The following is a 15260-nucleotide window of genomic DNA, read 5'->3' on the forward strand; positions in this document are numbered from 1 at the left end:
AGGATGCGTAGTAAAGGGAACTCTTGTACACTCTTGGTGGGAATGTGAATTAGTACAGCCATTATGGAAAACAGTATAGAGATTTCTTTAAAAACCAGAAATACAACAACCATAATATTCAGCAATCTCAATGATGGTTATTTATCCAAAGGAAAGGAAATCAGTGTATCAAAGAGATACCTGTACTCTCATGTTTATTGAAGCATTATTCACAATACTCCCGATGTGGCATCAACCTAAGTGTCCATCAGTAGATGAATGGATAACAAAAATGTCGTATATACACAATGGAATGTTATTCAGCTGTAAGAAGAAATGAAATCTTGCCATTCACAGCAACATGGATGAGTCCAGAGGACATTGTGTTAAATGAAGTAAGTCAGGCACAAAAAGACAAACATCACATGTTCTCACGCATATGGGAGTTAAAAAGAAACCAAAAACCAGATTGAGCTCACAGAAGTAGAGAGTAGAATTACAATTATTAGAGGATGGGAAAGGTAGGCAGGAGGGGAGGATAGGAAGAGGTTATTTAGCCACAAAATTACAGATAGGAGGAATAAGTTCTAATGTTCTATAAGCAGTGTAAGGTGAATATAGTTTACATTAATATGCTATATATTTTCCAAATCTAGAAGAGAGGATTTCAGATGTTCACAGCACAAGGAAATGATAAATGTTTGAGGTGATACATATTCTAATTACCCTGATTTAAATCATTACATATTGTATAGTATGTAGAAAATCCCTCTGTACCATAAATATGTATAATTATTGCGTGTCAACTAAAAAGGAAAAAAGAAAATACAGGATGTTTATACACTAAAATACTACAAAAATGAGTTAAACCCATAAGTACTGAAATGAAAAAATGAAGAGAGGCTGGTTAAAGGATATAAACATGTAGTTAGATAGAAGGAATAAGTTCCACAGTTCCGTCGCTTGAACTTGTGGACTCAAGTGATTCTCTGGACTCAGCCTGTTGAGTAGCTAGGACCACGTGCACACACCATGAAGGCTGGCTCATTTAAAAAAAAATTCTGTAGAGTTGGGGCCTCACTGTGCTGCAGTCCAGGCTGGTGAAGGAATAAGTTCTAATGGTCGATAACAGAGTAGGAAGCTAGAATAAAAGTAGATAATTTAGTGTGGTATAGGAATAGGTTCAGAAATGAAGGCTCTTAAAGAATAAAAGTAGAGATCTTGATTTTTTTGCTTTTTTTCAATAGGAACTAATTTCTGTTTTAGAAGTTTATAGTGACATGTATTTTTATACAAAATTTACTCCTAGAAATTTGCGTATTATATATGTGTTTCAGAATATCAGGCCAGGTGTGGTGGCTCACGCCAGTAATCCCAGCGCTTTGGGAGGCCATGGCGGGTGGATCACCTGAGGTTAGGAGTTGGAGACCAGCCTGGCCAACATGGCAAAACTCCGTCTCTACTAAAAATACAAAAATTAGCCCGTCGTGGTGGCTCACGCCTGTAATCAGTCTACTCGGGAAGCTGAGGCCGGAGAATCGTTTGAACCTGGGAGGTGGAGGTTGTAATGTGCGGAGATAGCGCCACTGCCCTCCAGCCTGTGTGACAGAGTGAGAGTTCATCTTTAAAAAAATTAATCTGTTTTATTGATTTTAAAATAAATTCAAATATGTTAAAACTATCAAGCTTAATTGGAAATATTTTTGATTCATTCTGGCTGTGCTGTGGGTGGCAGGAAGGAGACAGTGCTGCAACAGTCCTTGGGGGCTCTGACCTCGAGACTCCCTGAGCAAGAGTCCTAACACCGCTTGGTGCTCTGCCGTTGCTGGCATCTCTGAGTTTTTGGGTGCCGCTGCGTTCCCCTCATCCAGATGTCAGTTTCCAAGTCAGAAGCAGGTCGCCGCATGCCTGGCCCAGCCACAGGCCAAGCATAGAACTGCAGTTGGCACAGAATCTGGGCCAGTAGCATGAGAGCAGCGCAGCCTGCTAGGCCAAGTGGGCAGAATGAGCCCAGCAAAGCCTGATCAGAGGCGCTGCTGGCCACAGAGATTTCCGGCTAGCGAAGTGGCTTGGAAAGAATCCTATGTAATCAGCAGACAGAGGGAGGAAATAGATGTACACTAATCCACTCACTCATGCAAGTCTATGTTTGTTTCTGTATCTGTCTGTAAAATGTGTGTGTGTGTGTGTATATATATTTTTTTTTTTTTTGAGACAGAGTCTTGCTCTGTCGCCCAGGTTGCAGTGCAGTGGTGTGATCTCCGCTCACTGCAAGCTCCGCCTCCCAGGTTCAAGTGATTCTCCTGCTTCAGCCTCCTGAGTAGCTGGGACTGCAGGTTTGTGCCACCACGCCCGGCTTATTTTTGTATTTTTAGTAGAGACAGGGTTTCACCATATTGGCCAGGGTGATCTCGAACTCCTGACCTCTTGATCTGCCCGCCTAGGCTTCCCAAAGTGCTAGGATTACACGCGTGAGCCACCGCGCCTGGCCTGTATTCCTGTTTAAAAAGCCACACATTAATATGGATGCCTCCAACTCCTGTCCAACGTCACAAGATGCATTCTGGCCCTCCCCCTTTCCTTATTTGTGAGTTCTTTTCTGACAGTGATACAAAGCCGGATCTGTATTTACTTACCTGTTCAACTGTGGTGTACTCAAAAAGTAACAGAAGTGGTAATACATACCTCTGTGAGAAACAAAAGTAACTTGAGTATGTTATTTGTGTACAGCTTCTTTTTCTCTTTGTCTTTAAGAATATCCAGTCAAATACTGTTTTCCAAAGTTATGTTTATGTTAGTAATGCAGTCAAGTTCAGTTGTTAAAGTTTGGATTTTATTTTGAAACCATCCTCCCAACCCTGGCTGATCATTTAAAAATATGTAAGGCAGAAACCATTTTTGTGTTGTCTACTGTTGTGTTATTTAAAGACAGGGATACGTTCTGAGAAATGTGTCATGTGCTAACATCATAAAGTATGCTTACAGAAACCTAGATGGTATAGTCTACTACACACCCAGGCTGTGTGGTATAGCTCCTAGGGTACAAAGCTGTACACAATAGTACTCTACTAAATATTGTAGGCAGTTGTAACACAATAAGAAGTATTTAAGTATCTAACCACGTCTAAATTTAGAAATGGTACAGCAAAAATATGGTATAAAAGATAAAAAAATGGTCCACCTGTCTAGGACACTCTCCATGAATGGAGCTTTCAGGCCTGGAGGTTGCTCTGGGTGAATAAGTCAGTAGTGGTGAGTGAGTGTGAAGGCCCGGGACGTTACTGTACACTACTGTAGACTCTATAAACACTGCACGCTTAGGCTTTATCGAAAGATTTTTCTTTGATAATAAATTAACTTTACCCTACTAGAACTTTTTTTAAAAGTTTTTAATTTTTTTAACTTTTTGACTCTTGTAATAATAGTTAGCTTAAAATACAAACACATTTTACAGCTGTACGAAAATATTTTCTTTATATCCTTATTCTGTAAGCTTTTTTCTGATTTTTTAAGAAGTTTTTATACTTTATTGTTGAAAACTAAGACACACATAAACATTAGCCTAGGCCTGCACAGGGTCAGGATTATCAATATCACTATCTTCCACCTCCCCATCTTTTCCCACTGGGGGGTCTTCAGGTGCAATAACAGTTATGGAACTGTCATCTCCTAGGATAACATTCTCTTCTGGACACCTCGTAAAGGACCTGCCTGAGGCTGTTTTACAGTTAACTTTAGAAAACAAATAAGCAGAAGGAGTACAGTCTAAAGATAAAAAGTATAGTAAATACATAAAACCAGTAACAAAGTTGTTTATCGTTATCCGGTATTATATACTATACATAATTGCATGTGCTATGTTTTCATATGTCTGGCAGCCAGTAGCTTTGTTTACACCAGCATCACCACAAGCACAGGAGTAAAACGGTGTGCTGCAGTGTTACCACGGCTGCCCATCATTATTAGGCGGGAAGAATTTTTCAGCCCCATTATAATCTTGTGGGACCATCTTTGTATATGGAGTCTGTTGTTAAGTGATTAACATCACTATGCGACACATGACTGTATTTCTGTGGGTTTTGGCAAATGCAGTCATGGCTCTACCACTAGTCACGAGTCGGAACACTTCCATTACCTTATATGCTGTGTTTTGGAAGAAATTATTAAAAGTAGTTTGATACTTAAAATTCAAAGAAAAATCGTTTTGTGGATTTTACTGGTATTTTAGTCTAGTTTAAGGGAGAAATGTGTTTCTCCCTTAAGGCAGTTGGGATACTAAGAATAGGAGAGAGATTTCAGTTCTTATTTTCACTATGATTTGATATTTATTGTTATTCCAGAACATGGATTTGTGTTTCCAGCTTTTAAATAATTGATATTTTTCATATAATAGATTGAGACTTTTAAAAGAAAAATAATTCACAAAATATAATCAAATATAATACATGCTTTTAAAATGCTACTTTTCTCAGTTATAATTGCTCTCTGCTCTTCCTCGTTTACCCTATAAGCAGAAAGAAAACAATTTAGAAGTGACAAAATTTTATCCTAGTTTTAACATTGATTAGTCTGGAAAGAGTTTTATTCCATATACTTTTTTTTTTTTCAGTCGAAGTCTCTCTCTGTCGCCCAGGCTGGAGTGCAGTGGCACGATCTCGGCTTACTGCCAAGCTCCACTTCCTGGGTTCACGCCATTCTCCTGCCTCAGCCTCTGGAGTAGCTGGGATTACAGGTGCCCGCCACCACGCCTGGCTAATTTTTTGTATTTTTTTGTTTGTTTGTTTGTTTTAGTAGAGATGGGGTTCCACTGTGTTAGCCAGGATCGTCTCCATCTCCTGACCTTGTGAGCTGCCTGCCTCGGCCTCCCAAAGTGCTGGGATTACAGGCGTGAGCCACCGTGCCCGGCCTATTCCATATAGTTTTTAATCTCTTGTATAGGACAGATTATATTTATGAATAGATCAAGGATAATGGACATGAGTTTTAATTAGTAAGAAAGAGAGAGCATTCAGAATTGTGAAAAAATGACTCAATTTTGCCAGAAATAACAGTGCAAGGCTGAGGCATGAGAATCCCTTGAACCCTGGAGGTGGAGGTTGCGATTTGCTGAGATTGAACCATTGCACTCCAGCCTGGGTAACAGAGGGAGACTGTGTCAGAAACAAACAAACAAACTGCAAATTAAAATAAGATACCATTTTCGATTAACTTGGAAGTGTGTGTGCATATGTGTGCACCATAAAGAGATAGAAAATGAATAAGAATGAATACCCTAATCTGGTGAGGGTATAGTGAATCTCACACTTTAATATATTAATACATTGCGGATAGCATTAGAATTTCACACTGATATAGTGTTTGTAAGGAAGTGTAGTCATGGTAATGAAAAATACCAGTTTGTCAAGATTGATGCAAAATGATGGGACTAATAGGCATTTTGTTTAAAAGATTTTTTCCAGAATATTTGTAGTGGGAAAATTACATATAGTTAGAATTCTACATTTTTCAAGATGTGATTGTGTAAAAATTATATTTTACATTGATTTTTTTAATATTAAACATGACTGTGTACCCTGAAATCTGTAGCACAGTGGTTCTCAATATTTAGAAAAATGACATATATATTTGCCTAATTCTGAAGGAATATAGTAATTGTATGATAACTAGAAGTGTACTACAAAAAGGAATTCAGTTAAACCAAGTTAAGAGTATGCATTCTTGTGTTTTGCTTGGTTTTTAAAGGCACTTGTAACTTACCTAGTCCTTTGTTACTTAAATAAGAACTATTCCTCTGTGAGGAATTTTCATTTGTGATCAGGCTAGTAAATGAGTTTCGTATTACCTTGAAGATGGGAAGCATGGGAAATAGGAGTACCAGACTCAGGAGTCTCATTCCTTTCAGCATCCATGAAACTGGGGCTGGCTTCTTTGATTATTTAAAAGTAAAGTGAAATCTTTGACCTTTTACAGTTACTTACTGTTTTCATAGATACATATTTGGTATAAATGGGATTTTTAAATAAGAAAAACAGTAAGATTATTGTAGAAATTCAAAGAGTATTAAAAGATTGTGTGTGGTGTGTGTCTGTGTGTGAGTGTGTGTTGTGCATGTAGGTAATGAGAAAAGCATAAAATACTGAGGTAACTCATACGTAAGTAACTTTCTTAGACCAGTTCTCTTCTGCCCTCATTAGTGGATTACCCTGCTTGATTTCCACTCTTTCCATAGAGGGTCACAGTCTCTAAATACTTAAAAAATAAATATTTATATAGTTTTTATCTTATTATTTTAAAATGTTTTCAAGGCTCAAAAGAATTTATATAGTAAGTTGGTTCATTGTGTGTATTGGTAAATACTGGAGACTTTAAATCTTATTACATATATAACAGTTTTCTGTAAGGCAAACACTATTAAATGGTGCTTAACATGGAAAATAACCTCACTTCGCTTCTCAGAATTAAAACTAAGAACAATTAGGAGAAGTCCTTCTATGTCACTTTCTACTGTTTTGGGTATATTGATGAGGCAGAGAAATAAGTTTTCATTTTCAGTTTAATAAGGTTAGTTTACTTTGGAAATATATATATCTATAAAATACACAAATATATGTAAAATATATATATATAAAGTATATTTCCAAAGTTATATATATATAACTCAGACTGCAAATATATATATGGATTTATATATATAAATTATACATAAATATTATATATAATAAATCTATATAGATAAATCTATAGCTATATATTTTTATATATAAATCTATATATGTAAATCTAACTAAATGCAAGTAATTTGTTTGTTTTGAGGTTAAGATCAATTTCAGTTGATGCCCTTTGGTTGTGGCAAAATTGTGTCTTTTAAAAAAAAAAACACAGCCGAGTCATTAGCTATAATTTTTCTTTTTCATACAGTTAGCATGCATGCTGCATGTCTGAATGTTCTCTCTCTGCAGGTTACTATGCTCTTTGGCCAGGTTACTTTCCTTCCCTTCCTCCCTTCCATTTCTTTCCATTTATCTTTTTTCCTGTTCAAGTGGGTGCAAAGCACTGCAACAAGTCTTTTACCTTAACTCAGGATAAGATGTCTGCCTTCCCTTCTCTCTTCTTGACGTATATGCACCCAGTCTCTGTGAGCCACTTTTCCTTTTTCACTTGAGAGGAGAGGGGAAAGAGATTACTTTTCTCTCTGATTTCTAGAGTAGAGCTTGGTTAAATGGCACATTTCAAGCCTCTCTCTCCTGACCGGTTACACTTGCTTGGCTTTAAAATGGCAGGCAGTTTCTTTGTCTTGTAGGAATACAATGTTGTAGAGTTGTTAACTTCTCAGGCTTGTTCACGTAAAATGAATGTTCTAAAGATAAGAGCCTTTTTTTTTCCTTTCTTTCCTTTTTTTTGTAGAGACAGTGTCTTACTGTGTTGCCTAAGCTTATCTTGAACTCCTTGGGCTCAAGTGATCCTCCCACCTTGGTCTCCCAAAGTGCTAGGTTTACAGGTGTGAGCCACCATTCCCAGCCTATAAGAGCCTTCTATACAGAAGCTACAGTGCTGTCTCCTCCCAAACCTCCCTAGGAACAGAATATTACTAATAGCCCAGTTCCACCTGTGCTGTCTACCAGTCACTGTGCCTCCCAGACTAGCCACCATAATGACTTTTAGCACAGTACATCAGTTTTTCCTATTTTTGACTTTAAGTAGAATCATACAACACTCTTTTGTGTATAGTTGCAGCTTTGTGTTTGTGGGGGTGGTTGTGAGGTTGTCGTTTTTGTTGTTGTTTTGTTTTCCTTTTGCTGTGGTGTTTGGCTAGACTAGAGTAGAGCAGTTATTATTTTCACTGGGCTTTTCCTTTCTTTGTCCTTTGGATAGCAAGAGCTTACTTTTCTTGAGCCTTCTTTTTTTTTATGCCAACCCCCATTGGCATTCTTGGATTGCTGACTTCTCTAGCAACTGGTCTGGGATATATAAGGCCAAGAGAAAACCCAACATTAGAAAAATATATGTCCTTTCTATCTGTCTAGGAGCAGAAATATGGTCTTACTTTTATCTTTTCTATAAACTTGGATATCATTAGGAAAAAGAAAATAAAACATTTTATGCATTTATATGAAATTCAAACAAAAGGACTTTGACTCTTTGTAAATGTTAATTTCTGTGTTTAATTGCAGAATCTTTTAGCTGAAAAAGTAGAGCAGCTGATGGAATGGAGTTCCAGACGCTCAATCTTCCGAATGAATGGTGATAAATTCCGAAAATTTATAAAGGCACCACCTCGAAACTATTCCATGATTGTTATGTTCACTGCTCTTCAGCCTCAGCGGCAGTGTTCTGTGTGCAGGTAATTTATGTATTTAAAAAATATTAAAAACTATTATTCATGGTTTACATATATATTTTTATGTTCATTTTAAGATAAATATATGTAAGATAAACAGTTGTTTAATAGTCAAATATAACTGTGCATTTAAAAATAAGCTGAAAAATCAGTGTATTTTAGAAATATAGGCTAATATTCTTTTATTGTAGGCATGTAAAATATTCATTGACCAGTTGCACATATAATCATAAAACTGTTTTATCATCTTGATATCCTGCACATTGCCTTGTAGGTCACTCAGTTATAGCTATGGTTAATGAACTAGCCTCCTTAAATATAATCAATTTTTAATTTTTAATAGAGAGGACTCACTTTTACCTAGTGTAGCCCATTTAATTTTTGATACTGCCAATGATTAGAAATTTCTATGCTGTAGCAGTAAACAGTTTTAAATGAATGAAATGTTTGTCAGGAGGAATAAATTAAAACTTTGGACAAGTATAAATACTTGTCCAAAAGTATACAACAACCACTTTTTTAAATTGAAATTTTTATTTTGAAATAATTGTAGGTACACATCTTTTACCCAGTTTCCTCCAGTGGTAACCTGTTGTAAAACTATAGTACAAATTCACAAGTAGGGTATTGGCATTGATACAGACAAATGCGGAACAGCTCTATTACTGTAGGAATACTTCTTGCCATTTAAAGTCACACCCACTCTCCATTGTACTTCTTACCTGTCGAATTTGACCTCTGACCTCTGGCAATCACTAATCTGTTCTCCATTTCTATAATTTTGTCATTTCAAGAATCTTATGTAAATGGAATTGTATGATACGTGACCTTTTGGGTTTGGCTTTTAAAAATTAGCTGTAATTCCCTAAAAAAATACGTCCAAGTTGTTATATTTATCAATAATTATTTTTTTAAATTACTGAGTAATATTCCATTATATGGATGTACTGCAGTTTATTTAACCATTTATTTGTTAAAGGAATCGGGGTTGTTTCTAGGTTTTGGCTATTGCAAATAAATGTGGTATGAGCATTTTTCTGCAGGTTTTTATGTGAACTTACCGTTTTTCTGGGAAGAATGCCACAGAATGTGGTGGTTAGGTTGTGTGGTAGTTTCTATTTAGTTATATAAGAAACAGCCAAAATGTTTTCTAGAATGGCTGTATCATTTCACATTCCAGCCATCAGTGTGTTTAGTTGCTGCTTATCCTTAGCAGCATTTGCTGTTGTGACTATTTTATTTTAGCCATTCTGATAGATACTGTAGTAATATCTCATTGTGATTTACTTTTGCATTTCCCTATGACTAATTGTGTTGAACATCTTTTCATGTGCTTATTCGTCATCTATGTATCATCTTTAATGAAGTATCTGTTCATAGTCTTCTGCCCCTTTCTAATTGGATTCTTTAAATGAGTTTTGAGGGTTCTTTATATATTTAGATACTAGTCCTTCATCAGATACTTGGTTTTCAAATATTTTCTCCCAGTTTGTGACTTGTATTTTCCTCCTCATTACAGGTCTTTTGCAGGTTTTAATTTTGATGAAGTTCAGTTTATTAGCTTATCCATTTAAAATTATTTCTTTTGTTGTCAAATTAAAGAACTCTTTCCTTAGCCCTAGATCCCAAAGATCTTCTCCTGTTTTTTTTCTGAAAATTTTCTAGTTTGATGTTTTACAGTTTGATCTGCTCTTTGAAAGAAAGCACTCAATCTGTCATCAAGTATGATATTAGGTGTAGGTTTTTTATAGGTGGTATTTATCAAGTTGAGGAAGTAGCTCTATATTCCCAGTTTGCTGACAGTTTTTATCATGAATGAGGTGCTGCATTAAAAAAATTTTTTTGTTGTCACTTTATGTAGTTTTTCTTGCCTATGGATATAATCAGTTACATTGATTGATTTTCAAATGTTGAACTGGTCTTGCATACAGGAATGGATACTATTTAATTGTGTCATATTATTTTATTATGTGTTGCTGGATTCAGTTTGCTAATTTTTTTTTGAAGAAGTTTGATCTAAGTTAGTGATAGACACTGGTCTGTAGTTTTTATTGTTTCTAGTGTCTTTGTTTAGTTTTGGTATCAGGGTAACATTGTACTCATAAAATGAGTTGGGGAATGTTACCTATTTTAATTTTTGGGAAATATTGTATAAAATTAGTGTTAACTCTTCTTTAAGTGTTTGGTAGCATTTTCCAGTAAAATCATCTGGGTCTGGAGATATCTTCCAGAAACTTATAAATTACATAATCCATTTCCTCAGTGGTTAAGCACAGCACAGTTTGTTTATATCTTCTTGGCTGAACACATGTTCAAGAGCAAACACATTTTGTATTATAACTGCATGTGCCAGCATTGTCCATGTTGTATATTCATCGTAGACTTGGTTTAGGCTTCTAAATCATTTTGAGCTGTAGTGGAGACTGAAGTTATTAGTAACTTGGGTCAATGTAAAAAATCAGTTTTACTCAGGTTAGGTGGTAGAAAGGGAATGAGAGTGTTCTAAAATTTCTAAGAAGCATCTTATCACAACCTAATAATGAGTGTATGTTGGGGCATCGTTAAAAGTGAGTAGAGAACATGGTGAGCAAAATATTTTGAAAAACAGCGTGTTAGGTGATTTTGAATTCTATTACTATCAAATTTGAGGACCAGTACTTGAGAGTGTATAAACACTGTTGTCAGAATTGGGCTGGCACATACGGATAGAGTATATATACTTTAACGATGGCAGCAGCGGGCCATCCGAAGAGGCCACTGCTATCGTGCCAGCTGTGGCGAGGGAGGCTGGGTGGTAGTGGTGGGAGTGGGCGCAGGAGCAGCAGTGGCAGTGGGGAGACCCGTGTGCACCATGCCCCCTGTGCTCTGTGTCCCTAAGGTAGCTGACTGTGCCACCCCCACCCTCCTGAGCCTAGGCAGGACCCACTCCCAGGCCTGGAGCCTCTGCCACTCCAGACCCTGTCCCTGGTCACTGCTGTCACCTGCCACTTCTACGGGGAGTAGGGAGAAGCCAGACAGTCCCTGAAGCTATGGGGGCCACTGCAGTGGGGCCAGGCCAAGTCACCTGCTGGTGGGAGAGCAGGGCAGTCAGGTATGGAGGGGTGGGCAGAGAGGGGACCCCAAGGCGGAACTGGGTCTGGGGCAGTGCTGTGCTCCATAGAGCCAGTGGGAGCTGGGATCAGACAGTAGCCCTACCCTGCCGAACATGGTTGCAGCCTTCCAAGTCATGGCTGTGGACCAGGATATCCCTGTGCTCTTTGGGACAGGGAGCAGGCAGCAACCTTGCCCTCCTGGGCGCAGCTGCAACCGCCCACGTGCGACTGCGGACTCAGGCATCTCTCTGCACTCTCAGTGGCCCAGGAAGGCCCCCCTTACCCCTGCAGGCTTGGAGATGTCTGCTTCCACTGCCTGGTCTCTCCCTGCTCTTTGTGGCTGCTCTAGTCTTGGAGCTAGGATTGGGCTGAGCAAGGATTGGGCACTGTTGGAGCTTGGCCAGGTGTGTGCATGCTCAGGGCAGAGCTGACATGCCAGCCCCCTGCTGCCTCAGTCCCCTCTGGACTTTTGGCATAAACGAGCATGGGAGAGTGGCTGAGGGGGGCTCTGAGGGAAGTCTGGTTTTGGCCTGCAGGTGCCCCTTGGCAAGAACAACCTGGGCACCATGAATGGCGGCAGGAGGCAGACAGACTCCAGGGTGGAAGGGTCCTGATGAAACCCCACGTTCAAGCTTGGGAGGGCCTGAAGCCTGGGGGCTGGGCTGCCAGTCCCGTTGAACAGAGTGGGAAAGTGTGGTACTTTTTCCTACTCTCACCCATGCACCAGTCAGCGCACACTATATCTGGCCCATAAAAACCTCAGACTCAGCCACACTTGAGAAGATGATGGAGAGATGATGAGACAAAGAGATGGCTAGCTGCAGAAGCTGCCCACCCCAGGGTCTCCTCTCTGCTGAGAGCTGAGGAGACAACGGTAGGACCAGATGCAGAGAGGTGCTGCTCTTTCTGCTGAGAGCTGAAGAGACTATAGGACAGCCTGCCTGGCAGAAAGGAGGTACCCTCCCTACTGAGAGCTGAAGACTTGTCAGGACATCCTGGCTATGGAGAGGAGCTGCCCACTGCAGGTTCCCTCTGAGCTGTTCTTTTGCTCAATAAAGCTCCTCTTTGTCTTACTCACCCTCCGCTTGTTTGTGTGCTGCTTTCTTCCAGGATGCAGGGCAAGAACTTGGGACCTGCCAAATGGCAAGGTTAAAAGAGCTGTAATACAAAGAGGGCTGGAACATGCCCCTCACTTGCCATGTTGTGGATGAAGAGAAGAAGAGAATAGCTGTGGCCCTCTGGGGATCCCAGACCTGGGAGCTTCCTGAGCCAGGGCTGTGACTCCCTTTTTGGGGCCCTGTGGTTTCTGGTGTCTCCAAGCTTCCGGTGCCACTGCATTCCCCAGTGCCAGCCGGGGAAGCTGCTTGCAGTCCACCTGCAGCCTCACAGGGAGCTGGTGTCTCTTCCATTTCCTGGAGCTGCACGCCCTGCTGTAGCCAGCATGCCTGGCTGTGTGCAGTGGCCAGACCCCATGCTCACTCACACACTGCTTGTTGCTCTGTTCCTAGTGCACCATTGGCAGGCATGGGATCCTGGCCGGTAGCGGGAGCTGAGTGGAGCCTGCCAGTCTGAGTGGACAAAACGAATCCAGTGGGCCAGAGTGAACCTCAGGCAAAGGCGCCACTGGCCACAGAGGTTTCCATCTGGCGAAGCGACACCCCAAGGATCCCGTAACATTAAGGGATGCTATAAAGCCCTACTCAGACAAAATACCTTAGTTGCCATTTTGGTATATCAGTTCATTTTCCCCTGAAAATAAAACATTTCAGGCATTTTAAAAATACTGTAAATATTTTAGGAAAATGTTTTTTTGTTCCTAAAAACTGAATGTATTGATTTCCTAAAATCACTGGTATAGTGAAGAAATATTTAATCATTGTATTTTTATAACAATCTAGAAATATTTTATTATCTAAGTATTTATTTCACTGTTACATGTAATTGTATGTACTATAATAACATAAACCATAACATACTGTTAAATGGTGCATTCTTTGGATAGTATTTTACTTAACGCATTTTGGTGTTAAATCATTTGTTAAATACAGACCCTTAATTTTTTAATGACATCTAGCCTATAACAACTTTTTTAATTTATTTGCTTTTTATTTGTTCATTATAGCCTATTTTAAGAAACTTAGCATTTTAGAAGAGTTTTGGTTTTATAAGAGAAAGAGATTGAAGTTCTTGGAAAATTTAATGGGTCAATGTCGGGGTAGGATAGTTAGAGAAGAAAGAACAGGTTAAAGTTAAAATCTATTGTGCAAAGCAGTATAGAGAAAGGGAAGGTGAGGAGCAGGTTCATGACTTGTAGCTTTTGTATTTTATTCCCTGAGAAGCAATGGAAATGGAAAGGCTTAATTAATTGGATAACCATGTAGCATTGAGGACCGTTTTTGAAACTAGAATACCTACCTTCTTAGTGAAGAGTCTGTAGAATTAAATGATTTTCTTTCCAAGTACTGAGCAATTTAGTAGCAAGAACCATGCTCCTTTGGAATGGTCCTATTTTCTTCATGGTGTGAAGTGGATTAGGAAAATGAGTAGAAAGTGCTAGTGAGAGAATATGGGAAATGTGTAGCTATGGTTTCAAAGTTGGACGAGGGTCAGAGGAAGCTGGGGAAAGTTGACAAACTGGTTGTGATACAGTTAAGCTAGATTTCCACAAGGGTGAAGAACAGGTTTTGTGTATAAGTAGGATAGGGTTGAAAATTAGCAAGTTGTCATAAAGGGTTTATTTAATAAGTAACTTGCTGAAGTATGATATACGTGATTTTTGATGATATAAAGAAGCTTGAACTGTGAGACTGTGGTAATATCTAGATTATAAAATTAGATGTTGAAATTAGGATAGTATGGTAACTGAAGAGGAAAAAGGTGAGATTATAGAGGGATGCCTTGGAGTTTGTAGATGAGGATGAAAATTTATATTATAGGATGATATGAATTTCAAAGGGGCGTCTGTTAAGTAATTGTGGTAGAGAAGTGGTCTTGAGATCTATTGTTATTGAGCCAGGAGAGCTCTGTAATCCATATGATAGTGGGCAGAGTGGACCAAAGAGATCTCAAGGTGACAACTAAGATGAAAAGGTGAAGAGGAGTTTCCACAAATATTTTTCAAGAAAAATTATTCAAATTATATTTCTGAATAATAAATGAAGCATCAGAGGAAGTTGTAGATGCACTGAAAAAGGGACCCTGTCATTTGCAGCCATCTTTTTTTTTTTTTTTTCAAGTGAATTACTCCTCCTGGGTCCTTCTGTGTCAGTGTACTTTTGGACCACTTCTATAACACTGCCGTAATCTTTATAATTGTTTAGGATCTTTGAAAAGTTCATAGTTAGAATTTAAAAATCGTAGTACTTTCCTTTGTGAGACTTGCCTTTTTTCTTTTCTTTAAAAAAAAAGCGAAATTTTCTTCTAGAGTTAACTTGCATTTAGATTCTTCAGTTGATTTTCCTTGCTTAAAGGCTGGTGAATGAGCTTTTGGCTTCCTTGTAAGCCCTTTTAGCAGATAATTCTGCTCTTCCTTCACACAGTCAGTTTATTCACAAATTTTGGAATTCAATTCTCACCTCCCTCAGTGCTAACATCAAACTCCTCGGCCAAATAAAGTTGTTAATTAAGACTACTCGATATAATTCTCACCTCCCTTAAGTGTTAGCTCCAAACTTTTTTTTAAATCAAATTATACTGTAGGGAATATTCTTCATAATTGCTAACTCTTTTAGATGTATTCTCCTACAAAGTTACTCATCTCTTCCAGGGTTTATTACAAAATCTAAGTACGAAATATCCTCATGGAAGGATGTTACTATGGATCAGTAGATTTAAGAAGAAAATTCAGTTGA

At 38.6% G+C, this 15260-nt stretch overlaps 1 protein-coding gene across 5 annotated transcripts in view; it reads left to right on the top strand.

The window, feature by feature from the left end:
- Positions 1 to 15260, top strand: part of TUSC3 (tumor suppressor candidate 3) — a 296633-nt gene that overhangs the window by 70063 nt on the left and 211310 nt on the right. For all 5 annotated transcript variants that reach the window (XM_055349641.2, XM_055349639.2, XM_019032657.4 and 2 more), the window contains exon 2: positions 8151 to 8320. In XM_055349641.2, coding sequence (XP_055205616.1) covers positions 8151 to 8320 — 170 coding nt within the window. The remainder of the gene's footprint in view (positions 1 to 8150; positions 8321 to 15260) is intronic.

Source organism: Gorilla gorilla, chromosome 7 (assembly GCF_029281585.2).
Source record: "Gorilla gorilla gorilla isolate KB3781 chromosome 7, NHGRI_mGorGor1-v2.1_pri, whole genome shotgun sequence".
Lineage (NCBI taxonomy): Eukaryota > Metazoa > Chordata > Mammalia > Primates > Hominidae > Gorilla > Gorilla gorilla.